At 38.0% G+C, this 25,460-nt stretch overlaps 1 protein-coding gene across 14 annotated transcripts in view; it reads right to left on the bottom strand.

Annotated features, from left to right (window-relative positions):
• lrrc7 (leucine rich repeat containing 7) overlaps window positions 1-25,460 on the bottom strand; it is an 83,805-nt gene that overhangs the window by 53,780 nt on the left and 4,565 nt on the right. For 3 of the 14 annotated variants that reach the window (XM_087785403.1, XM_087785405.1, XM_087785404.1), the window contains exon 1: window positions 414-696. In XM_087785403.1, the coding sequence (XP_087641529.1) occupies window positions 414-438 (25 nt within the window). In that variant the 5' untranslated portion in view covers window positions 439-696. Of the gene's footprint in view, window positions 1-413; window positions 705-19,317; window positions 19,611-25,460 lie in introns of those variants that run through there. The other 11 variants (XM_087785396.1, XM_087785399.1, XM_087785407.1 and 8 more) reach the window with 9 other exon arrangements.

The following is a 25,460-nucleotide window of genomic DNA, read 5'->3' as shown; positions in this document are numbered from 1 at the left end:
GACTCAAATATAGAAGTACACAATTCATCATCATCATCATGCTATTGAGAAAAACTATGAAAAAGTGTGACAACAGATGGAGTTTATGAAAAGGCAGATGGATGGAGAGATGGAGATCTAAATATCATTTCATTTCCTCTTGAACACACACACTGCAGTCGTGTCTCATGATCTCATCACTCTGCATCTTCGTGTAACGAGCACATCTTCACTGGATTGTGGCTGTAAAACACTTGCGTTTGTCGCATGACACCTCCCTCATTAAACCAGATGACCATGGGAACATTGCTCAGTCGTGTGTGCGCTATTATCCGACTCTGTGTGTGTGTCAGGTCGTCAAAGAAACCATCGATTTTCTCGTGTTCGTTTCATTGATAATTCATCGACAGGTATTACTTCTGCTTCTCTCTTACGTTGCAGGGCAGAGTAGTTGTCCATCTTCTGGGCTGCTGCAGGTGGTAGATCCGCTTTTGTATAAACCAGGACAGACTCTTGGGCGACACCGCAGCAGAGGGCTGGATCAGCCGGACGAACCGAGCCGGACGAACCGAGCCGGCGTGACCGTGTGTCAGGTACCGACTCCACCAGCCGCAGCTGCTAACACCCTCGTTGCCGAGGTGATCCGAACGCCTCGATCCCGCCCGAAAGACTCATTTTGGGAGGAAACATGTAGAATCCCAAAAATGAAAGGGGAAAAAACAAAGATTGGATCCGTGTTTTTAGTCCTTCGGTACCGTCCGTGCTGCTCCGCTGCATTCAGCAGGAGCGACTTCTTCATCTATCCATCCCCGGGTAGAGAGTGAGGGAAGGAGAGAGGAGGGAGAGTGAAGGAGGAGAGGGAGGGATGGGAAAGTAAACTGTGCATGATTACGTAGACGCCAAGAAGTAGTAGATTATTCTCATGTATCTTTTTGATTTTTAATTCAAGTAAAACAAAAATGCCTAAACCTTTTTACCAACACAACAAAGATCTTCCCAATGCGTCCTGGGTCTGCCCCATGGCCTCCTCCACCAAAACTGGATTTACACAATGTTGAAGATCAGAAGTTCAAGTTTAGTCTCCCCTGAAGGGCAACTAAACCTCCAGACTGACTCACATGTTTCAAATGTTGAAGTCTTCCTCTCCAAGATGCAGTAGGTACCTCATCATGATGTTTTGAGAAAAGTTCTCCCCTGTCTGAAATCTCAGCAGTGAAGAAGTACAAGAGCAAAAGTCTATTATGATGTAGCTGTAGTCACGCCCACTTTGTTTATACAACGAGGAGGTGAAGATATTGGAGGTGAAGCTATCCGGGGACTGATGATGTGTGGTGAAAAACCCGGATGCTTGATCAATCACAGCAGAGTGGGTGAGGTTATGGTAAAATAAAGTTCATCTCCAGAAAAAATGAGCGTTTTCAGTCAGTAAAATTCTCATGTAAATATTTCAATAGAAAGAGAGTTTTGTACAAACAGACACATACTGAGTACAATAGAGGTACACAATCTATTTAAGAGACACTTAAATTAACATAATAGTTGTCCATTAAGGACTAAGCTTCTCACCCAACACTATTACAGTACGGTCAAGTTATACATTTTTTGTATTTCATGATCGTCTTTTAAGATTTACCACACAAAAAGTCGAAATCCTGAAGAACCAAATTATAAAGGAAAAAATGCTCCATCGCTCAAGATTTCAGGGTAAGAGTTTCTTACTCAAACCACTGAGAGTCCTGTATTAAATCCAAAATAGAACGTGAGTCGTCAGCTGGTGAGAGACTTTTGCAAATCACATTTCCATTTCCCATCCTAGCTTCCTTGTTGTATCGAGGATAAGTGCGACAACAGCAGATATTGACAAAGCTACTCCTGAGACTCTTAAGTCAGCTGTTCTCTGTGGCCGGACCGCCCTGTTGGTCGTGACAAATACCCTGATCCTCGTGTCTAGAGTCATCTCTGTGCCCCATTCATAGCGGAGATATTTTTACATTTTTACTTAAGAGGACGTAATCACTGACTGTGGGATAATCCAGTCATCCCTTTCAGAGCGTAAAACCGCAGCTGCGGCATTTTCAATTCATCAGATGTGACCCAGAGAGCCGGCTACTCTCATCCTCGACTGTCTTCTCTGCTCTCATATCTCGTCGAAATGTGTGTCTTTTTTAGTGTTCACTCTCTGAGTCTTCAGTGTGTCCCAACAGGCTGGATAGTATTGTTTTAAACCATGAAGCTGAAGGTCATCTGGTCCTTCTTGTTTTTAGAGAACAACAGCAGAAGATTTTGTTTTTCTGGAAAGTCATTAACCTGCCATCACAACTCACATATAGAAATTTCTTAACACGTCTAAATTACTTGCTATAACGAGTTACTATTTATCACACTCACTATTTATCTGAAACCTCTGGAAGGCAAAGCCTCTTACACACATGTGAAAACCTTTTAACACTTTCATTATAAAGTTGTATAGTTCAAATAATAAGAAAAAGAATATTATAAAAAACCTCTGGCTCATTCATAAAAGACAATACCTGCTGCAGTCAACCCCAGACGCATTGTGAAAGAGGCCGAAGACTACCTAAAAATGGTGATGTAGATAAGAGATGAAATCTCGTTTACCATAAGCACACCCACTCTGCTATTTGTCAAGCATCGATGTTAGTCACAGTGTGTCATCAATCCCAGAAGTCTCCACCTCCAAGGGACTCATTGTATAAACAAAGCAGACGACACCACCCTCATTGGACTCATCAGATAGGGACGAAGGGAGGTGGACCGGTCGGTGTCCTGCCTGGAGCTGAAGGCCCAGAAAACATTGGAGATGACCGTTAACTTCAGAAGAGAGCTTCCACAGCCCTGCCATCGCCCTAAACCCTGGCAAACTCTCCCACTCACTTCTCCACCGTGGACTCCTTCCACTAAAAAAAAAATCCTATTCTAAAATTTTGGTTTTAACCAGATCGAAAAATGTCCTTTTATTCATGGCTTTCTATTACTTTTCAAACTAATGTAAATGCATTGTTACCAAAATGATCAGTTACACGGTCCACATATGCAATTGTTTATAAAACTTGATGGACCAGTTTCCAATGTCATCTTTCTGTAAACTTTAAAAAGTACTTTCACTACCTCAATCATTATGGAAATGAATTCAAACACTCTGTGTGTCACCAGGCAGGTCAAAGTAGTATATGGGACTACTGCAGTAGTCATGAATCTTCAACTGAAACAATAATTGTGTCAGACACATTTATTTTAAATATTGCAGTTTTAAGGAATCTGCACTTTTTGTATTGTACTTTTCTCACAATGTAATTTAAAGTGCAAGAATGGGCAGTGAGAAAGTATCAATGTAACAAAGTGAAGATCTAGGGAAATGATGACGATGATTTTAGACATTTAAAAAAATGCATTTGGTAGGCAAAACGAATCTCATGTGTCATCATAAGGAAGTAAATATTGTGTTTATTCCAAAAAATCAAACCAATTTCTGAAAATGCTGCTGATACCGACTGTTCCAGAGTTTACTGAGAAAGGACATAGTATCCGAGCGCCATCTGGGCCTATTGGCTGAGCCTGTTTGGCTGCAGATGGCGGTGATGGTGGGAATTTCCGAAAGTTTAGCAACAGTCTGCGAGACAACAAGAGGCTGGCCAGCCTGGTCTGTCAGCTTCCTCTGCTGGCTGTGGTCGCTCTAAACTACCAGAGAGGAAGAAGAGTGTATCTTAAAACTGTTTTTTGGTAGATTGTAGCAAGGTACATTAAAAGTATTCAGCAACAAGCAAAATTGTTTTGGCGCTTAAACTTGTTGCATAGAAGGTATGCTATGATAAACACTGAACCATTTTTCACCTGTTTGCAAAGTGGGTTTATCTGTAGGAAATAATTGAATATAGCTTTTTATCATACATAATCCCAGTGACAGTGGAGTATTGATTGTGATGATTGACCTAAGGAAAGACAATAAATATTGTCTGTGGCTGTGAATAAATGAGGATCCATTTTGACTTATTAAAATTATGTTGGGCAATGTGTTCCACCTGAAGTATTTGAAAAGTCAGACTCGAATCATATTTTCTCTTGCAGTACTGAATCTGGAGAACGAGCAATTGGACTTGAAACTTGGATTTGATCTGATCTGCAATTTTCCTTGTCAGGGGTAGCGTGTCATTACTGTGTCGCTGATAACAGAGAGCAGACGCCAAATTACACCCTGCAGAGGCAACGTGGGAATGATAAAATTCCCTGTAGTTAGCCGAAAGTCGCAAGGAGCGTTAAATCTATGGAGCCTCTACAGCTGTTCCTTGTTTGGATCGCTTGGGTCAAGAAGGTTAATGTTGCTGAGCAACAACAGCCTGTTTGAAGAGGGTGAGTTTTACAGTGAGTGCTTCATTTAACTGTTCAACCCATCATTAATTATTGTTACGAAGCAACAGAATACTGTTACATCCACCAAGATGTGGAGATTAGGCACAGGTGGAAAAAATAGGTTAAGTAAGGGAAGACATTAACATACACTAACTACACATACATAGCTTATATATTCATATTCAACATATGAGTTGTCATTTCTATTCTTATATCACTTGTTTATTTTGTACATTGTGTTTTTTTTATTTCATTAAATGTATATTTATTTATTGATTTTGTAATTTTGTGTTTACAGCAGTGTAGAGACGCTAAACTGAAATTCATCGTAAAGCACTGTTGTTGCAGTTTGACAATAAAGAAATTCTGATTTTGATATAATGCGTATACATTAACAAAACACACAACATTTGTATGCCACTTTCCCTGCACGGAAAATGGCATACAAAACGTTTTCATTTCTTATGGCGCTAGCTGGTGTAAACATGAATCAAATATGGTCTTATACAAGCATGCACCACATTTTAATCCCATGACATTTAAACATGTGTTCCAACACACATGTACCAGGACATTTTACATACATAGAAACATACACACGACACATTAATATACATAGAAACATACATGTTAAAATATCTTCACATGAAAAATAAGTCACCACAAGCTTAAAATCAGTTTAAGGGTACACAAAAACAAACGCATGCACTTAATTAATATAGACATAGGGCATAAAGAAACACACACCCCACATGTAAAAACAAACATAAAATATATAAGTCAAGGCTGTTACTATGATACCCAAAAAAACAAAGCCCCAATTGTTTCAGAAAGTTAAAAAAAAGTTATTGTAGATTTTTTGTTAATTCATTAATGTTGTTTCAACTTTAAACACTCACACAAAGTATAGTATCTTATTCCGCATTACTGCAGCAACAGCCTAGTAACATCCCTGTGAAAGGCTGAACTATGGGGTCACAGTGGAGTAGAGCCGGGCACATCAATTAGTTGGGCTGAAAGATAAAACTTTATAAAAGTGCAGACACGAGTGTACCACAAGACATGTCCTTGTAGGCCTACGCTCATTCAGGTTTCTATAATTCATCGCGTCATGAATAAGTTACATGAGATCATAATGTCATTGGCATTAACTCTGGTGCACATTAAATTGAGCTGAATATGCTGAAATACCTTTCTCTGGTTTCTTTTCACTGGCTCATCTCAATTTATATATTCCATTTATATGTTCAGTTTTCACTTCGTCTGAAAAGAGGGAAAGTTTAGAGGAACATAAAAACTTAGCAGTAGTGATTTCATGAAAAAAAAAACATAACTTTAAAGGAGGAAAGACTCAAGACCTCATAGTATCCTCTGCTACAAACGTTTCAGCTTTACTGGACACTAGTATCTTGATAATAACAATTTGACATGTTTTGGTCTAGTTTTAACACCATAGCACAGAGACCTGCTAATGGCCCCGGACCAGGGCTGTATTCCAGTACTATTTCTTCCAGACCTCAATAATGCATTTGACACTGTTGACCCAGAGTCTCTTCGACCGAGACTACAAAACCAAACAGGTGGAACTGCTATCAAAAAGGTTCAAATCTTACCTGATTGACAGAAAAGATTATTTACATGTCAACCACCTCTCATCAACACACACTTGATATGGTGTCCCACAAAGATCTGTTCTTGGCCTGTTTCTTTTGACAATCTATATATAGTCTATAATCTATATATAGGCAGTTTGATCCAAAAACACTCAAGACTATACATTTGAATTGCTATCTGCACTATCCAACTGCGATTCACTCATTGACTGAAACCTGTTTTTCTTTTCTCTCATATAGTTAAGGTAATTGTAAAGTGTCTTGATATCACTTTTTTAAGATTTGACACATAATATGGAATTAAACTGTATAGTAAAACATTATAAAGACATATAATAAACAAATAAATATGTTTTGACTTAAACATGAAACATAAACAGTGATGTTATTGGAATGGGAAAGTCAATGTTTAGAATTTACTTCAAGTCTCAGTTTGTGGATTAAAAACATGTTCAGGTGGTTATTCATCTGTGTATTAGAATTTAGACATCCCAACAATAATTGAACTGAGGAGCAGATGTGAAGACAAGAGAGGAGCAGAACTGTAGGAAGTCATGTTCCACTGTCTTGTTCCTTGCAATGTGAAGAACCCACCGTTGCCATGGTGACACTCCATTCATGTTATGTTATGTTTATTTCTGAGGCCAAAAGCTGCAGTTGATGACACTGCTGTTACTTACTGAGTGGTAAGGATCTGTGAGGGAAGAAAAGTTTACTTTAGACGGAGGCGACTAATTGGCCAACGAGCCACTGACCAAAAATGGGGAAATAAATGTGACAAGTTTGTCGCTACACAATCCCAGCGATGTTCCTGTCAACGGTTTCTATATATGGCAGATTTATTTCAACCCAGGCTTTACTACAGCACCTCTCAAGCATGCAGCAAGAGACTACGTCCCAATGTCAACCATTGGTTTATTTTCAAAACTACTTTATTAAGTATGACCTTCAATCTAGACTCAGACCTGATGAAGACTATAACGAATGTAGAGAACATTTTTATCAACCATGTTTCAATAACCATGATACAGATCAACCGGGGAAAAATGTGGAAAATTCTGCTGGAATGAAAAACATAATCAGTGTAAAGGTCTTCAAATCCATATATTCGACTAAACTACTCCTACTCCTACTTCAAATGATCTTGCATGGGAAAATATACATAAGAGACAATATACATTAACAGACAAATAAATATGTTTGATGCACTAAATTCATAATAACATAAGTAACACTGTTTATTAATACATGACACATCATGTTCACATGATAAACATAATGATCACATGACACACTTACGGCAAGTTATGAAAGTAATAAATTAACTAACACTATAACATACATGTAATAATGGAATACATATTTTGCTTAATGAAATAGACAAGTATGAATAAGGTGCAGAATAAACAAAAACTGTTCTCTCTCTGATCCTCTTCAATCTTAATAGATATCTTGTCTGATCATCTAAACATTTTTTGAATGTAGTTCATCTTTTACTGTTGTTAAAAATTATACGATTAAACATGCATGATGTACATGTGATACAAATTGTCTAAAATATGATTAATAAAACCATATAAAGTCAGAGGAAACTACAGTTTGGGTGACAATGAAATAAGGAATTTACAGAATCTGTTCATTCCCACTGATGTTCACTCATATCATAGACACAGAATAGTTTACTTTTACCTAACTCACGCACTGCAAACCATCAAAGCGATATTGCCTTTAGAGGCCCAAAGCTTTAGAATGACCTAAGCTTAACGCTGCGATCAATGTCTTCTTATACTGCATTTAAAAAGCATCTGAAGGAACTATTATTATCATCCTAACATTATGAATCACTCTTGATTAATGTTCTGTTCTTCTGACTTGTAAACAAATTTGATTTTTACCTAGTTTTTCTTAAATGCAATGAATGTGTTTTTGTTGTTTCTCTGATGTATATTTTTGTTTTGCACTTTCTTGGATGTTTTTCGATAAATGTTTAGCCTCAATGTCATAAATCTGATTTAAGCAGGTGAGGATCTCTGTACAAGCCCATAAGGGCTTCTATCCCACCTTGCACAGTTTTTTTTCCTTTACTTGTGCTAAACAATAAAAGAAAGAAAGTAAAAAATACCAATAAAATGCATTGAAATCAGATTGATTGACAAATGGTCTCACACTGGATTGTAAGACACATTCATTTTTCCTTTAGCATCAGTAGCAGTCTCCATCTGAACTTTATCTTATCATATTTTCCAGCAGAGAGAAGTTCTTTGAAAGGTTTTCAGTCAGCCTGCTTCCCATTACTTAGACCGCAAACCTGGTTTTGTGATGCGGTCCAGTAATTATTTGAATGAAGTCTTTGGGTTTGCTAGCTATGTTGGAGGGGTTACTTCTGAAATCGTTTAATTCAACAGTGTCTTCAGTATCTGAGGCCACTAGATGCTACTGTTCTATTATTATTGGATGTCAAGTAATTGAATGTAACCCTACATCGCTTTAAACTGAAAAGGCCACAAAGTGTCCTCTAAGCTATTCATGGTCAGGCTCCTCCTTACATCACTGATCTGATCCAGCCTTACACCCCAGCTCGGGCTCTGAGGTCTGTGGATCAGAATCTACTGATGGTTCCTCGCACACGGCTCAGGACCAAAGGAGAGAAATCTTTTCAGTCTGTTGCTCCTAAGCTTTGGAACGATTTTCCTCTCTCTTTGCGCTTGATGGAGTCTACTGACTCCTTTAAGAAACATCTTAAGACGTTTCTATTTGTTCAGGCTTTTCCTTGAATTTCTCGAACTCCTGTGTTGTTCTCAGTATTATCTTGATCTTTAAAGTATGTACTTTTTTGAGTATTGTTTTGATTGTTTAAGCGCTTTGTGACCCTGGTCTGGAAAAGCGCTATATAAATAAATATTACTTACTTACTTACTTACTTACTTACCATGAACGTTAAGTAGGCCATGAAATAGCGGAATAATTCTGCTTTAAATTAACCAGAACCATCACTCATCTATCTATTGATTTGACATTCAAAGCAACACTCACCCATTAAACTGCACTTAATTCCCGCCACAAACATGGTATTACACATGAATGCATCTTTTCGATTATAAAATACTGCTTGTCAAAACTGCTTTTCCAAACTGATTTTATGTTGTTCATATTCTCATAAGCTACACAAGAACACCCTCCATACATCATGACCTGACGTTTTATGAATGGGAGTTGCTAACAAGGGGGATTAATGAAACGACTTAGACAAGGGAGTAAATTGAGAATTACAGAGAAAAACATTTTATTATCTGTAATCTTGTAAAATAAACTTAAACTTAAGTGACTAAAATGAAGAGAGTTTTTCAAGCATGGTGTGTGAAACCATGCTTGATGGAGTTTGGCAGAAATTTCCATATTTCAAAAAAACATCTTTGCAACAACTGGTGAAGCAAAGACACAATCAAACAAAAGAGTGGTGCATTAGCAGTGTAAATTGAGTGCAACTGAGCACATTAACTTGCCCCTCCACACTTCTTATCTCTTTTTCTTTTTGTCTTCACTGATGTCATCACCCTTTACAGTTCCGTTCTCTACAATGTCACACCGTGTTAGCTTCGTGATCCCAGCTAACTCGCGCCACGATGACTTATGGGCGAAGACCGACTGAACTGTCACGTTATGCCTTTCATACCTACTTCTGCTTCGGTTCTCTCCTCACTCCCACCTTGTCTCGCGTGTCCTCAGTGGCCTAAAATAAATTCTGTGATTCGACTTTGGTTGTTCTTGTCAGAATAGATACAAACATAAAAAACACAACCTGTGAGGTAAATATAATTTGAGAAGACACATATTCATATTCTCATTACTGAACAATGTTTCTACAGATCACTTAAATGTTATTTTATGCTCCTCTCACTGATACGTCTTCTCTCAGTAAAATTACATTTTGATATTTATCACAGATAAATCTACTGAGCATTTTCTGACCAAACACTCAGATGTTTTGATTCTATCGAAAAAGGTCATAATTACAATGTGATGTTTCCACTGTCCTGCTGATGTTACCACTGAACACAGCTGTTTCTACTAAACACTTTCATTTATTATGAACACTGATTTGTTTTAATAATATACAGATGAGCCCCAGATGAGTGTATTTTTATTTATATTTATTAATTTATATGATTTCTAATTATTTTTAAGATATATAACTTGAGTGGTGAAGCAAAATACTGTATATTAATGTTCATCTGACCAAACTCATGTCACCAACTAACTGTTAAATTATGTATAGTATTTAAAATGTATAATAATGTACACTATATTGGACAATGGTTAAACAAAAGAAAACAAAAACAAGTGAAATTAGTATTTATAATGACAATTACAACCGCTCAGTGATGATAACATTTATCTTTGACAAATTTCTCTGCATGAAGATGTAATTGTGCCTAAAATCACTGCCAAAGCATGAGCGTGATTGATAATTGAGACTTCTTAAACTGCTTCATGTGGCCATTGACAAGAAGAAGTGACATTGTGATTGTCTCACAGCTAAGTGGTTACCGAGGCGAAGAGGAAAATATAATGAAATAAATGCATTAGAATATGTCCCATTTGAACTGATTTATTTAATAAATGGTGTTTACTGAAGTAAAATAATAGGTAATAACTTGAAAAAACATAGAAAACAAAGACATTAAGACATCTCTGGGCACATCAGATGCTACAGACACTTTGCTTTGCTGTATTGTCACAGCAACTCACTGAGATTTGAGAAACAAGAATTACAGGTTACTTTTGTCCCCAGAATTTGACTTAAAAGGAAGGACTAGGGAAAAACAGCCAACCTAGTTGTTACGCCACAATTCTTCCTGACAGCATGTCGGAGACATGTAATGAAGCCATTCATTGGACTATGGGACCCTCTAGTGGGCACCACTGCTTCATAGAATATAATATCTCCTACCACCGATGGACAATCCACGCTCCAATCCCTCCTTTTTGACCCTTCCTGCTAAATGACTAAATAAATGCATTTATTTTTTCTCTTGGAATATCCAGGTTGCCCCAAATGGAGGAGTTCAATTCTCTTTGGGTCTTACACTCAACTGGTGGAAGAATGGAGCGTGAGATTGACAACTGGATTTAAGCAGTGTCAGCAGTTATGCCTAGGCTCCACTGATCTGTGGTGGTGAAAAGTCAGCTAAGCTGAAAGGCAAGACTGTCTCTATACTAGTTTATCTACAACCCTACACTCAGCAATTTTCAGAAACTGTAAGTAGTGAGCTGAAGATTTAGATTGCATGAAAAAACGGGTAAAATCTGATCCGAATTGATGAAAAGATGCCCCTATACACCTTGCTGGTAAGTTGTTCAAGACAAAGCTTGAGTAACTTTGTCTTTTAAGTTAACCCGGAAACGTCGGCGTCCTCAGGATAAGGTGGATGATATAGCTGGGGAGAGGGTAGTCTGGGCTTCGCTGCCAGACTTGATGCCCCCGCGAGCCAATCCAGATAAATGGAAGAAGATGAGAGAAGCTTCCCCTTGTCTCACGTATATCAGCCATTTTTGTCATCTAATAAATAAATAAATAAAGGAGGTCACAGCAAAGACAAATTAGCACATGACTTCTCTGTGCCACACCTAAGGAAGAAGCTGGGTTGCAGAATGGTCCTTCCTTACTATGCCAGGAAGTCCTTAGTGCAGGGGTGTCAAACTGGTTTTCACCAGGGGCCACATCATCATCATGGCTGCCCTCAAAGGGCCAGATGTAACTTATAAATGTAACTAAATGTAAGCTAATGTAAAATAAATGTAACTACTCCTTATTGTTAAATGACTTTGAATGTATTACTTGAGAGGCATAACTACTGTAAAACCAACAATTGTGAGCTGCTAACATGTGTGATGTAGCATTTTACAATTAAATAAAAATGGCTGCACTCAGCCTTGCATGTGGTGCACTAAATAAGATATATAAGGTAAGGCAGGCGGGCCACATAAAATCACATGGCGGGCCACATTTGGCCCGCGGGCCTTGAGTTTGACACATATGCCTTAGTGGATGCCCCGGCGTGTGACTTTGTTTCAACAACAAGAAAAAGTAAATAATGCAGCTAACAAGCAGATTTACCTCCAGCAATGTTGTGGAGGAGGAGCTTTGCTGCATTTACCACACACGAGGGATCCAGTTCTGTGGATCATGAAACATGTTCCTTAGTCTCTGAAAGTATAATTGGCCCTTAACTCGGGTACACAGGCATGCACAGAGGATTACAGAAGAAACTGGTGAGAGGAAGCTGAGACAAGCTCACAAGAAGCTCTAGGAGACCAATCTGGAGTTTAAACTGATGAGCAAGCTATTCAACAATATAGCCTTTCCTTTTCTGTCTATCGCTTCAATGTAGGCACTCTGTTGCTATGGCGACTGTTACTGCCATCGCACAGGAAGAGTGGATACCTGTGGATAGGAAGTGCAAAGCAGCATAATGAAGAGGACTAGATGCTCACACAGCAGAGAAGTTACGCTGACAATTTCATCCAAAGAACGACGTTGTTACTTACTGTTTAGAAAACACAACTTCTAAAACAGAATACTACAGCAGGGATGAGAAGGCACAGCGTTCCAGACCAACAGTGGAGCAGCCAAAAGATAACCAAATACTATTGAAAGTAAGTAAGTAGGTAAGTAAGTAATGGATATTTCTAAAGCGCCTTTTTAGACTAGGGTCAAAAAGCGCTTTAACAGTCAAAAAACAATACACAGTTAAAACTATAAAAGGCCAAGACACATAAGACAAACACAGGAGTCCCAGAAAATCAGGAAAAAGCCTGCACAAATAAGTATGTCTTAAGATGTTTCTTAAAGGAGTCAGTAGACTCCATCAAACACAGAGGAAGAGGAAGATCATTCCAAAGCTTAGAAGCAACAGCCTGGAAGGATTTATCTCCTTTGGTCTTGAAGCTTGTAGACGGAACCATCAGCAGATTCTGATCCACAGACCTCAGAGCCAGAGCTGGGGTGTAAGGCTGGATCAGATCACTGATGTAAGGAGGAGCCTCAACTAACACAAAGAGCCTTGACAAAGGTGAGGCAGTTCGAACCATGTCTACATTTAGCTCGTGACAACAGTACGTTCACAAATACTTGTATAAAGAACTTTAAAAAAAGAAGAAAAAAAAAAAGAAAAAAAAAAAAGCTCATACCCAAATCCACAAACTATTTTTTAAACCAGCCTGATTAATAGCTCTGAAAGTAAGAACCAGAATTTTAAAATTGATCCTGAAAGAAACAGTAGCCAGTGAAGAGATTTAAGGATCGGAGAAACGTGAGTCCTTCTACTAGAGCAGGTCACAATTCTTGCCGCAGTTTTGTATCAACTGCAGGCAAGACAGCTCCTTCTTGTTTAGACACGAAAATAACCTGTTACAGTAGTATAAACGAGAAGACACAAACGCATGGATTACAAGCTTCAGATGGTTTTGTGACATCATTAAGTTTAGAGATTTTTCTCAGTTGAAGGAAACAGTTTCTGGTCAGTGTTCTGTGTTGTTCTAAAGACATGTCTTTGTCAAATACAACACCCAGGTTTCTCAGGCTCAGTTTGACAGACTGGCCTAAGTCACCCAACATTTTGTTTTCATGTCTTAACAAGAAGGAACTGTCTCGCTTGCAGTTAATAAAAAAAAACTCTGACCCGCTCTAGTAGAAGGACTCACATTTCTCTGATCCTTAAATTTCTTCACTGGCTGCCAGTTTCATTCAGGATCAACTTTAAAATTCTTGTTCTTACTTTCAGATCTATTCATGGTCAGGCTCCTACTAACATGAGTGATCTGATTCAGCCTTATATCCCAGCTCTGGGTCTGAGGTCTGTGGATCAGAATCTACTGATGGTTCCTTGCACACGGTTCAGGACCAGAGGAGAGAAATCCTTCCAGGCTGTTGCTCCTAAGCTTTGGAACGATCTTTCTGCATTTGATGGAGTCAAGTCTACTGAGTCTCTGAGACTCCCAAGAGAACCAGAACAGTGTATATATCCGAATCAGCCAACATCATGATGTCACTTGACCCTTTCAGGCTGTCTCCATAGAGTGAAATTTGGGGAAGCCAGACTAAAACTTCAAATGGATGCCGCTCTGGTCAAGGAACAAAGACAGCTGCTCAGACACCACCTTCTCCAAGATCTTGGACAAGAATGGGAGCTTAGAAATAGGTCTGAAATGACTGAGGTTAGTTTGGTCTAAGCCTGGCTATTTGAGTAAAGACTCCACAATGGCATGCTTAAATGCATTGTGAAAACCCCTGTGGAAAGGGAGAGGTTTACTATTTTGGTAACCCAGGGGCCAATTACATCAAACACTTTAATAAAGAGCCTACATCAGACCTGGGTGTGGCCGGGGGGCACATGTGGCCTTTTGACTGCATTTATGCAGCCCTCTTAATGTCAAAGTATGATCATGTATAAATGGTTCTAATGCATTAACAAATGTATTTTGTATTTATTATTAATTTACATTTTCCCATAACACTTCCCTCCTTTTGGTGTATAATTTTTCGAGTATATATTAATCCCTCAGAACATTTTTTTTAAGTTAACTGAAGAACTGTTTTGAAAAAAACTCATCTTTACAAGAATAAATTGCAGCATATTTAGCTTAATAAATGTCACCACCAAATGACGCATTTCCTTTTTTTTTAGGGGTCTTTCATTTTGCTTGTCGGCTCCTAACAACATTCACAGAATTGAATGTGGCCCTTGAATAATTTTAATTGCCCACCCCTGGCCTACATGGAAGGATGTCCGATGAGCAAGAGGAGGGTTTCATTTGGCTCACCAGTGCCGAAATATCAGTCAGAGTTAAAAAGTTAAAGGAGGACCACAATTTGAAGACAGGCTCAGTGACAGCAGGGGTTCCACACAGAACCTGTTTCGCTTATTGCTCATTTTTGAATCGCTGGGATCTGTTTTTCCTTATCTACTATAGTCTTACTTCAACTGTAAAGTGTTATATAGTTATAGTGATAAGACACTTTAAATACAATTGAATTGAATTGAATTGAATTGAATTGAATTGAATTGAATTGAATTGAATTGAATTGAATTGAATTGAATTGACAGCTTTACAGAAGACATGCGTGATTTGAGGAGCAGGAGACACGAGAGAATTTATAGTTTCAAACAACACTTTGGGGTTTTTCTTATTTGTTGTTACCAGTTTCCGAATGTAATCAGAACTGGCAGTTTCCATCAGATCCCTGAGGTGATGTCTGTGCACCTCAAGTTTAGCGGACTTCCAGAGACGATTAGTCTTTTGACAAAGTCTCTTCAGACTTAGGAGATCTTCATTTGTCCAAGGGAACTGTTTTTTCTGCATTTTCAAGTACGATTTAACAGGTGCCACTTGATCCAGTATTTTAACACAATGATAAGTAAAACAGTGAATCAAATTCTTCACGTTAAGGCAAAAATTGAAGAAAAGAGGTCAAACACAGCAGTAAAACTGTCTTCAGTATCGGCTGAGATAAGATGCTTCTGAGACCTTGTGTGTGTTACAGCTAGTTACGGGTAGTTCTGGTGTAAACACCGAATTAAAAAGAGGAAATTAAAACATCTGACCACCACTCGTTGAAGTCCAGACAAACGGGAATGATGACAGGATGTCACACACATCACAGGGAGGAATGTTGCGCAGACATCGATGCCTGATGGCGTTAGAGTCCAGGTGAGCTGCAGCCGTGGCACGTCTTCTCTTGACTTGTACACCAGAACGAGAGCTTTTCTTCCTCTATTTCTTGTGGAACTCACTCGGTATCCGACAGAAGAGCCGGTATTCCGGAGAACCCGTGTCAAAGAGAAACGGATGAGGAAACGCTCGATCATAATTGTCCTGTGTGTAAAAATCCTCCATCGACTTTCTGATGCTAAACAGAGAGTCACGATCATAAATCCATAATGCTTGAGACATATCCTTAGAGAAATGAGCAAAAAATCTGCATAAATAGTATAATTTTTTAACACTCAATAGCAGGAGCCGACTTGAGGAGCAGCCGATCACAGGCCACGCTGGAAGCGGAAACAGCTTTTCAAGCAAAGTAGATTCCTAACAATGTCTATCAGTGAAAACTTGGCAATGTAATATAGGGAATAGTTCCAGTAAAAATAAACACATGCCAACTGTATGTGTTGTACTTGATGCCTGTACATTAATATTTAAAGAAGGCAATTCACAATTGCAACTGTATAGACCTACGCTTAGCTAACCTTGTTCATGTATAGCCACAAACAACAAACCTCACTGACAGTATCTATTAATCTATTAATCAATCTGAAATTATTGATTAATCTAATAACAATGGTTCTGGCCTGGGTTTTTCCTCAACCATCTACCAGACAACATATGTTTGCTGGTGATTCATAGATTGTATTTTCCAGTTAGATTCACAAACTACATACTGCAACAGTCCCCAAGTGAAGTCAAAAACTCAAATTGCTTTCTAAAGTAGGATTAAAATGGGATTGTAGTCCCAGGAGTGACTCATTTGTGAGTTTCTCAATAAAATCCATTAACTCCAGAGCGCCATTCAGCTCAGACTGAGGAATCAGCCCAAGGATTCATTTGAGATTGCCTCATTTGCCACAAATGTCGGTGGTTGGCTACTGTCCTTCTCGCCGAAGAGAGAATGCAATCCCAAACCAAGTCATTACTGCAAACTACTGTCACAATAGAGCCATTAGAGAGGGTTGTTCAGCAGTGAGAGGTGAACGTGTAATTTACAGGTTGAACAAGTTGAGGATTATCTTTTTAAATAGTCAGACTTCAATAATTGAGAGATGCTGAAATCCCAAAACAGTTTTTTGCAAGCTACATCAGAGTGGTTGTCTTTTTGGAGGTTTCGTACTCTGGGTACAAAATATACGTTTTCAAAATGGTAGATTTCATGCATTTAGATGTAGATGGAAAAGTAATGTTTTAAAGGGCAGGCTGCACTGACAAACAAAATGTACACTTACAGTACAAAGTACAAAGTACAAAAAAATGCCTTTTTAAGTTATTTAACCGAGCAATAATAACACAGCACCTTCAATGTTTTTGGTAATATATATATATATATTCTTTTTTCATGGTGACATCAATGATATTTTTTCTAGCACTTGCCAGCCAGAATAATAACGAAAAACAAGGTGTATCTTTCTTTTATCATATTTCATTCATTAGGACTTCTGATTGGACTGATTATACAATCAGGATGTCAATCAATTAGAATCATCTGTCTCTTTTAGACCTGGTATGAACTTCATGAATCTTTGGTAAAGTCAAAGCTATGTAAATTGGTATGGAGAGTGCTGTAAGTGGCAAGTTGACCAATCATAGTTTGGTTCATCGTGGGTGAGCCAAAGACAAAAGATCCTGCATTCCTCATAGTCATCTAAGCAGAGTAGTTAGATGGTGGGGGGATAGCAATGGACATTAGTCGTGTTGTGGATGGTTTGGTAGCATCAACTTTTTTAAGGTGACCATCAATGAATAACTGTTAATAATTCAAAACATGGAATGCCATCGCAAATTATCCATCTTCGCTATACATGGAAAACAGAGTAAATTAAGCTATTCTGCGTGAGTTGTGTTTGCCACAGGCGAAACATCCAACTGAGTGAGTGGTGAATTAGTCAGCTTTTCCTTCTGGCACACCTACAAGCGACGATGTTAACCCCTTTTTTTAATTTTGTGATATTGGTTTTACAGAGTATGTTTATAGGTCTTTATGTAGGCTAAATGAGCCATGCCTCAGCTGTGGGTCCCAGTTCTCCACAAGCATATGCAAAATGCTGAGTGAAACAAGTTCATGTTGTGCATCCACCAGTCAAGAGTCGTATTCATCGTGATTGAAATAAGATAGCTAACACATTTGTTTGTTGTCTATGAGGAGAGGAGACCATTGGGCAGTTTAACTAGAAGGGAAAGAAAGAAATTTGGAATTAGCACTTTAAACTGTATATTACTGTTTTCCGTTCTATCGTAAATACAATACTATACTATACTATAATAATAATTGTAAATGGTTTAAGAATGCAGTCTAACCTTTTAATCTGTTGAATTTCAACGTGTATGAAAAGTGCTTAACAAATGACTCACGTTGGCAGAGTACCACTTGTTCTTGCTTTATATCTGCTGCGCGGCCAGATGTAGCTGAACATTTGGTGGCATTTATCTGCGGTGTACTATTTGCTCTATATAACATGGGTGGCCATTGTACTTTTGTGAAGAAGATTTTTCAGCTGAGCTTTAAATTAAATTGTTGGAAGAGAAAAATCATTTTTTAATTTATCATCCAAACATTAAGCCTTTAAATCAGACAGACAGAGAATGTTAAATACATCACCAAACCAATTGTGATATAATTCACTGCTGTATTTAGCTTTGGTTTAAAGCAGAACAATGAAGATTCCAGAGCATCAGAAAAGTTAAGTTCCATTAGCAGAGCAAAATATTTGTGACAGTTATTATTTAAATTTTCAGTAAAAAAAACATTTCCTGTAGTTTCTTGAACAGCTCTGACATGCCACCTAGTGATCAAGCTTTATTTTGTTTCCCTGAGTCAGCGAACAATAATTTGGACAGGTTTCCATGGCAACAACCAAAAGAAAAAAGAGAGGTCGGGTTGTGTAAGAATGAACACAATGAGGATGATATACCTGGATGTAAATGGAGATCAAATGGATGAAGCTAAACCTATGGAAATATGCTCGGGGTTTTCAAACGATCCAAATTAGACGATTAGTCGATTATTTCCTCCTGGCTTCTATTTGATAGTTTTAATTGCAGAGTTTTAAGATGACAAACAGACTTGGCAACCATTAGGAAGAGAAACAAGGGAGATTGGGTAATATGCATGTATGTAGTGGGACTAATTGACAAAATAACTTAATCTGTTATAACAATTAAAGTGACTTTAATGTAGTGGTGAAATATTAAGCTTTTGATATAATACTTATATTATATTATATTATCAGTTATTATATATTATATTATACTATAATACCAAAATACTCCATCGACTGGGACTCTGAAACTCGTTGAAGTCGTGTCGGACACCAAAGTAGTATTCTCCATCTACTACCTTCATTCATTTCACAGAGATTATGGATTGAAGATGTAGACAGCAGTCAGTTCATCAGCATCAATTATGGGCTCTGTGTCTTGCTCAAGGAGGCTTGAAAGAAATTCCCTCACAGCAGCAAGGCCACATTAACTTGTGAGGCCTGCGAGTTACGTTAGTGGTGGATTTACTCCAGGTACAAAGACCATGAAATCATAATTTCATCGAACTTAAAAAACATAAAAAAATAAGTAACATGTAATTTCCTACCGTTGCCGTCAAACGATGAGGGTTGAGATTGTTGAAGAGGAGGTTACGGTTGAACTGTTAGTCACCCTGGAGATTAGTGTTGGGTGAAGGTTAGATCCCCAGGTGACTGCCGACACCTGATCAGGTTCATCTCCACTCCTGGTTACTCCCCCCTCTGGACTCCCCGACACGGCACTATGGGTGCGACATCGCGCCGATCATGTTCCCGCCGTTTATCTAAACCGAGTCCCCGTGAAAATCCTTGTTGGTTGAATATCTTGTTGATTTGTGCTTTACTCGATTCATGAAGTTCTCTGTAACAAAAAAAAGACAAACAGATAAAGAAAGATATCACCTCTAGTCCTCCTTATCCCAGACTCACACCAAAAGCCCCCATGCATTGTGGCAACTCACACCAAGAGCGACTTTCTGTCTATAGAGTGATGATGCGAAACACTTCATCAGTTCCCTCAATATCCTCACTCTTGTAAAATATAGCATTTTTTATCGTTTACACCCCACTACACGATCGGGGAAGCAATGTTTGTGAAGATCCAGCTGATTGAATACCCCCGCACAATACAATACACTGTATCTAAAAGTAATCCTGGCAATAAAGATTTTATTCCCAATCACGAACGCCTGGCAGTCTCAACTGTCCAACCGACTAGTGTTTGTGAGAAATAGCTCATAAACTCATAGGAACAATTTCATGATGATGTTTTGTTACATTTTGCTGCTAAAGTGATCTCTCCTGCACTTACAGGAGACAATTAGAGTCTTTCAAAGAAAACTGCGATGAAAAAGATGTTAGAGTTATTCTTAACGATAATACAACAGTTATTATACGATTCAATGAAGAAAAAAAACTTGATGAATCTGTTATTTGTTGAAAAAACTACTTTGAATGAGGCATGCACATATTTATATTCCCTATGTATTTTTTTATAGTGCTGTGACTATCTGCTTCTTTAAATAGAAGCATAAGCTTACAAGCAAAAAAGTAGCAGATGTCTGTTATATCGCTATAAGTAGGACACTGAGTAAGTAGTTAGTAGCACCAGCAGCTGGCAAATAGAAAGCTACTTAAATAGGTAGCTCCCATAATGCTGATCTTTCGCTGATAATATGAATATATGCGAGTTACAATCTTGAAATACATTTGCTAAGGGCTAGCAGTTAGCAGTCACAGAAGCAACGGCAAAATAATATACAAAAATAAAACCTAAACACGATCATATTTTTGTTTATACACATATTAACAGTGAGAGAAGTCATCTTTTAGCTAAATGATCGTAGAGAAAGTTGGTAAAAAGTTTCACACACCAACAGAGATGGTTCCTGGCTGTTGGTTAACAAGAGATGAATAATAACTATGCTGCAAATGACACACAGGGAGGGTGAAAAGTGCAACTGTCAGGTAAAGAAAAGAGCTGTCAAACTCTGAACTCTGATTCATTTGAGCTCTAATGAAGCATCACGGGACGGAATATCCCGAAACTGCAGAGAGCTGGTTAAAAAGAAGAAAACTATTGGAAGAGGGGAGTTGAAGGGGCATCAATCATTTTTTTTGTTGTTTGTTCAATTGACAGCATTGAGGGTACATATTTTTTGTGGAAAAAAAGTAGTAAAATTGATTAATAATAATAACGCAATAGTTATATTAATATTTACAGTACAGGCCAAAAGTTTGGACACACATTCTCATTCTATGCTTTGTTTACATGATTGTTCACATAATAGATTATCACTATTACTATGAATAAACACATGCAGAATTATGAACTCAAAACGTGTCTTGTAGTTCCTTCATAGTAGCCACCTCTTTATTTGTTGACTGCTATGCAGACCTTTGGCATTATTTTTGATTACCTTTAAATTATAGTCACCAAAAATGTTTTTACTTCACAGGTGTGTCTTTTCAGGGTTACTTATTGGAATATTAAGCCTTATTCATTGTGTTGTGACCAATCATTGTGTTGTATAGAAGTCGGGTTGATACAGCCCTTATGACTATGATTCATGTATGGAACAACCAATCCGCTAAGTTAAGACAAATTAATGGCTATCATTACTTAATGTATGTACTTATACCATTATAAGAATGCATATTAATTGACTTTTATGTAGGCTTGTTGTAAAGAGTGTCAAAGGCAAGAAAATAATAATAATAATAATAATAATAATAATAATAATAATAATAATAATAATAATAATAATTATTATTATTATTATTATTATTATTATTGTTGTTGTTGTTGTTGTTGTTGTTGTTGTTGTTGTTGTTGTTGTTATTATTATTATTATTATTATTGTTATTATTTATTATTATTTTATTTTATAATTTTTTAATACTATTAATATTACAACAACATTATGTCAATCAATCTATGTGTAGTGGGCCAGAAAGAGATGTACACTTGTGTCATGTTTATCATTGATAAAACCATGGCCTATTGTCCTTTGAAACAACTATAATGGCCCAGGCTCAAATCACCTGAGAGACCTGAGACCCATTCCCAAGACCTTCAAGACAAAGATAGCCAATAATTGTGTTCAAGAACTACAGTACCAATGTTAAGTAATGTGGTATTAGTAAGCCTGTCTTTTTTTGTCTTATCTTTTTTTATATAATGTGTTTATGTATATATCTTTTACATATAATAACAATCAAACAAATGTTTTTATTATCGATCAAACTAAAAGCCAACCAACCAATGTATTTTCTGCTTAAACATATATACAATATACTGTATATATATAAATATATATACACACACACACACACACACATACACACATTTCCAGGAATCTTCATTTAAAGTCTGGTTGTACTTTAACCAACAACAAAACAAAGCACGTGCCAATTAGTCCATCAAAGGAGACAGAATTATTTAAATTCAGAATTCAGGTCGCCATGGTGATGAGGCATTTTCAGGTTGGTTATGGAGATAAAGACTTGTGTTGAATATGACAGCAAAGTGAAAGCCTAGATAAACACGTACGTTCCAGTATTGTGTTGGCGGCTATAAATAATCCTGAAGCAAAACAGCTCAAATACACATCCGGGATTTTCTTCAGGCGTCTGAAGCGACATAATTCTGTAACAATCCTGTTCCACACTTGTCAATGGCTTTTTAAAGTCAAATATAAAGAAAGCAGAGCAGCCTGGGATTACATGTTGTGTAATCTTTCTAGAGTTTTATGTCTTAGTCACATAGTTTTCTAGTATTATACCACATGTTTACCTCTACTAAAGAGGTGATTGTTTTTAAACCGTTCATCCATTTCTCTGTCTGTCAACAAATAACTCATAATTTCAATCCAATTTTTAAGTAAATCTTGCAAGATTAGATTCTTTATTATGCAGTAATAAACTGTGTCCTATCTTATCACAGAGAAATAGAGTTGTAGCTAGATATTAAAACAATCTGTTCAATGAACAATCAAATATATTAATCTAAATGTGTTTTTTGGAACCAAGATTTGTTTAAGTAAGCTTCGTAGCGGGTCCACAACTTAGTAGTACAAACATATATAGTGATTTGCTAGCTATTATAGTTATTTAATTTTAGTACAGCTTGATTGAAAATGACCATGATATGTTGGATTCAGCAATCCATCTCCATTTATTTTTCAATAAGATGTACATCAGTAACCTTCATTGCTCCAAGGAGCCCTCTGCTCGCAACCAAAGTAACCACATGTATAGAACTTCAAAACTGTGGTTCATTGCAGATTCACAAACTGATACAGAGCAACTCCACCAACAGTCATTTAGTCAATTTATATGTAGTCATTTCTGATCGTAAAAGTCGGCCGAACAACATATTAGTTTACGACCTCTCTCTCTGATTTGAGTCTTGATGTCCTCCCCTCCTGCTCCCATCTGTCCTGGCACGCCACCACGAGAGCGACGGGTGAATTAATAAAGGAGTTAAAGTGGAGCACAACTCCCCGAGGTCTGGATTTTCTGGGACGCTCACACAGAGCAAGTGACACACATGATGACACACGATCTACATAAAGACACATATATATACACAAGGCCTAAATCCGTAAAACCTCAGTTTCCTCAAGGAAATAGTAGAAGGATTAACACTTATGTTCCCTGGGGGGGGGGGGGGGTGCAGGAGCAACAACCATCTGTGGAAGAGTTGCAGAAACTCTCCTGTACTCCATTTCTGAATGTAGAAAGAGGATGGTGTACGTAGTTTTAGCGAAAAACCAATCCGGTCAAAGCATTTCTACAAACATAAGCAAAATGTTGAGCACAGTTGTGTGAGCCTGATGAGGAGGTAAACAGGACAATATGAAGTTTAATCCCTGCATGGACATAGAGAGTCTTTGTCCTCAGACATGTATGCTGAGTATGGGGTGAGTAGAGAAGAAGAGTAAGGATTGTACAACTTTACTATACTGTTGCAACTACACTTTTATTACTCTAGGGGGAGCCAGCAACAAACATGTTCAACCGTCTGTAGATTGAGCCGATCCACGTATAATAATGGCAACCAGGTGGCATTTTTTGTCTATGCAGCTCCACTCCAAGTCCCTGACAAATAATTACTCCAAGCCTCTACAGTCAATCTCAGCACCAAAGTATGAAAACGCTTTTTGCACACAAATGTCCTTGATTTTGTCTTTCATATCTTACATTTACAATCCTTTGATGTAGTTCTGCTTTAGGATCTACTTTTAGTTGGACAAGCCTGAAAATAATATGTTTCTAAAACAACCACAATAGATTCAACTACACTAGATATTTCATCAGAAGTTGGGCTTCCTGATCATAACTCCGAGAGAGTCAAACTCTTCTCTCCCTCCTCTCGTCTACCCTTGTTCTTTCCGTCCCTCATCTCCTTGTCCAGACAATCCTGCTGACCGATGGAAACACCAGAACTTGGAGGCTGAGTGGACTTTGAATGACAGATCTGGTTCAAGTACGAAGTGGAAATATGTTGATTTCATGGATTTCACTGCAGTTTGGAATATTTTAATTATTTCTGGATGGGAAGCGCAGTGGTTAGCGCGATCGCCTCACAGCGAGAAGGTTGCCGGTTCACTTCCAGGTTAGCTGGGAGCCAACTTGTGCTGAGTTAGTATTTTATCCCCGTGTTGCCTGGATTTACTCTGGGCACTTCGGTTTCCTCCCAGAGTCCAAAACATATAGAGGTTTAGGTGGAACTTGGGGAAATTGTCAGTAGGTATGAGTGTGTGTGTGTGAATGGTTGTGTGTCTTTATGTGTCCTGCAACAGACATTCAAATATTCCTATGGTTTCCTTTTTAGGCTGAGTAAAGTGACAGGGATGATTCACACTGTTTTTTTACTTATTCTGTGGGAAACAAGAGGGGTCCAGCTGGGGGTGACCAGCTGGAGTTTCCATCTTTCCCGCAAACAAATTAAAGAATTTGTGGGTCTCCAGATGCTCTGAGTGACTCATAGGATGTATGATCGATTCTAAATCTCACAGCAGCACAAAACTCGAGCACCCACTCAGGGCACTGCGGAGACAAAGACAGAAACAGAAATACCAAAGTAGGTTAGTGCAAAGCATTGTGGGATGGCAGGATACCCTCTGGGTTTCTGCAAGACTCTCCTTCTTGCTGGTTCTCCATCTGACTCTTTTCTTTCTCTCACCTTTCCCACCCTCACGTCTGTCCTCTCCTGCGCTACACTTCTGCTCCAGAAGGCAAAGACATGTTGATCAAACCAGCAAAGCGTCTTTAGTGGACGCAGACTGGAAAGTTGCTCTTAAAGGCACAAACTGTTATTAATCTTCTTTAAGGATAGAAAGGAATTTTTTTACGGCCATAAATGTTTAATTTGACGATTGTTGACGATTATAAAATCTGAGTTTCAATCTTTAATTGCTTTAAATATTTTTTAGTTTTTTCATTGATGGGGTGCCTGGCATGAGTTATTTTCTATTATTTTACAATAATATTGTTATTGTTATTTCCTTTTAATATGTTTTATCTTTCTATTCCACCTCCGTTTGTCTAACTGCATGCGTACAAGCGAGCTTCACCTACACCTGAATAGTTTATTGATGTATCCATGACCTTGCCGAGTGTGTGTTTAAGAGTTGTGTGAGCTGAGTGGGCAGCCTGGCGACTAGCTCAGCAACAGTATGTTGCTATGGAAACGCACGGAGGCAGC

This window comes from Callionymus lyra, chromosome 2 (genome assembly GCF_982586985.1).
Source record: "Callionymus lyra chromosome 2, fCalLyr1.hap1.1, whole genome shotgun sequence".
Classification (NCBI taxonomy): domain Eukaryota; kingdom Metazoa; phylum Chordata; class Actinopteri; order Syngnathiformes; family Callionymidae; genus Callionymus; species Callionymus lyra.
This window is presented reverse-complemented; position numbering and strand designations above follow the sequence as displayed.